General features: G+C 52.8%; 1 protein-coding gene across 1 annotated transcript in view; it reads right to left on the reverse strand.

Moving 5' to 3' along the window:
- RPN1 (ribophorin I) overlaps nucleotides 1-2,000 on the reverse strand; it is a 25,028-nt gene that overhangs the window by 2,694 nt on the left and 20,334 nt on the right. Inside the window, exon 6 of the mRNA XM_012656011.1 lies at nucleotides 444-689. Coding sequence (XP_012511465.1) covers nucleotides 444-689 — 246 coding nt within the window. The remainder of the gene's footprint in view (nucleotides 1-443; nucleotides 690-2,000) is intronic.

Raw genomic sequence — 2,000 nt, forward strand, 5'->3', positions numbered from 1 at the left:
GCCCCCAGTGCGGTCTTGAACTCCTGGCCTCAAGCGATCCTCCTGCCTCGGCCTCCCAAAGTGTTGAGATGACAGGTTTGAGCTGCCACACCTGGCCTCTAGCTTCTTCCTACTACACCATAAGCAACCCGGGACCTCGTCCGGTCTGGCGTCCCGGAGAGGAAGCAGCCGCCCTCGAGCCCGGCCGTGGGGACAGAGAGCTGCAGGGACTAGCAGAGCTTGCTGCAAACTCAGCGCGTAACCGTGAGCCCAAAACGTCTCGTTCCACCACGAGAACCGGCACCACACGACGAGCCCACGGTCAAGTGCGATCTCGACCCACAGGGGTGCACGTGAGCCCGGACAGGGCAGCGAGGTGGTGCTCTGCACGGCTGGGCACGATCCCCAAAAGTGGGGGCACGGAAGGCCACGCGGCGAGCGGCTCGGGGACGCCGGACGCTTACCCGGTCGCACAGATCGGAGCCCTCCGTCTTCAGCCTGGACTGCAACAGCGCGATCTCACTCGTCAAGGCCTTGTGCTCCGTCTCCAGGCCCTTCTTGCCGCTGTTGAGGGCGGAGACGTCCCGGGACTGCTTGTACCTGTTGACGGCCTCGTCGAAGTGGCGGTAGAGGCCTATCCTCTTGTTGACCAGGGTCAGGACCTGCTCCGTGATGCAGGCCACCTTCATCCTGGCTTCCGCCGCTGGGTCCTGCGGGAAGCACAGGCTCCACGTGGGACAGCATCCAGGCGTGGACCTGCTCTGACCTCGCCCCCCACCCCCCGCAAAGGACACCGACCGCCTGACCACCACCAGCCACACCCGACGGAGAACAGCCACCTTCTTAGGAAGACAGAGAGGCTCGGAGCCTGGCTGACACTTAACCTGGAGGTTTAGGGCATCTTCCTCCTCCTGAAAATCTCCGGGGATTTTTCCGGGGCCTACGGGGGGAAAAGCCCCAGCTCCTTATCCTGCCACGCGCGGCCCGTTAGATGAGGCCCTGGGTGCGTTACAGAATGATCTCCCACCAACGGTCCGTTTCCGAAGTCGTTGGCCGCTCAAAGCCTGAATCTAGTCTGCGGATGGCTGCTTTGGCGCCCAACTGACTCCATGCTGAATAACTCAGCAAAGCTTTAGAATAAGGAGATAAGATACACAGGAAACCGGAGAGTAATCTACGGTTGATCCATCTAAGGAGGACTCTGCCGCTATTAAAAAATGATCAAGGAAGATCTGTATGCCCCCATATAGGTGATTCGCAGGATTATTTGACTGGAAAAAAAAAAAAGGACAAAAATATATATAGTTACTGCATTTTGCGTAAGAAGAGGAAGGAAGAGTTAAAATAGCGGCTTATTTTTGGGGAAAAAAAAAAGAAAAAAAAAGAAAAAAGAAAATCAGGAAAGACAGCCAGACACTGATGAAATTGCTTACCTATGAGGGAGGGGTGGGATATGGTGGAAGAAACCGCACCACTTTAGAATTTTGCCCAGCTAATTTCTTTCTATTTTTAGTAGAGACGGGGTCTCACTCTTGCTCAGGCTGGTCTCGAACTCCTGACCTCAAGCGATCCTCCCGCCTTGGCCTCCCACAGTGCCGGGATTACAGGCGTGAGCCACCGCGCCCGGCCTAGAATTTTGAATTTAGAACCTTGTTTATTCGTAACCAAAATGAAATATTAACAACTATGGAGGAGGAAACTAGAATAAAATTCAAACACAAGTAAGTGAACCTAACATTTCAAATGAGCAACAAGGTAAAAAATAAAAATTAATTCAAGTACCTTAAGAACACAGCACGTCAACAATGTATAAGAATTCTGTCGAAACACAAAAGAACTGCAAACGAATCTTAAGACTCTACTTGGTAAGCTTAATGTTTGTAGTAGTATGACTGTCACAGTTCTGAAATTATTTTGTGTGTTTATGCGACTCGTTTTTTTTTTGGAGACAAGAGTCTGGCTCTGTCGCCCGGGCTAGAGTGCTGTGGCATCAGCCTCGCTCACAGCAACCTCCAACTCCT

This window comes from Propithecus coquereli, unplaced genomic scaffold (assembly GCF_000956105.1).
Source record: "Propithecus coquereli isolate 6110/MARCELLA unplaced genomic scaffold, Pcoq_1.0 Scaffold498, whole genome shotgun sequence".
NCBI classification, from domain to species: Eukaryota; Metazoa; Chordata; class Mammalia; order Primates; family Indriidae; genus Propithecus; species Propithecus coquereli.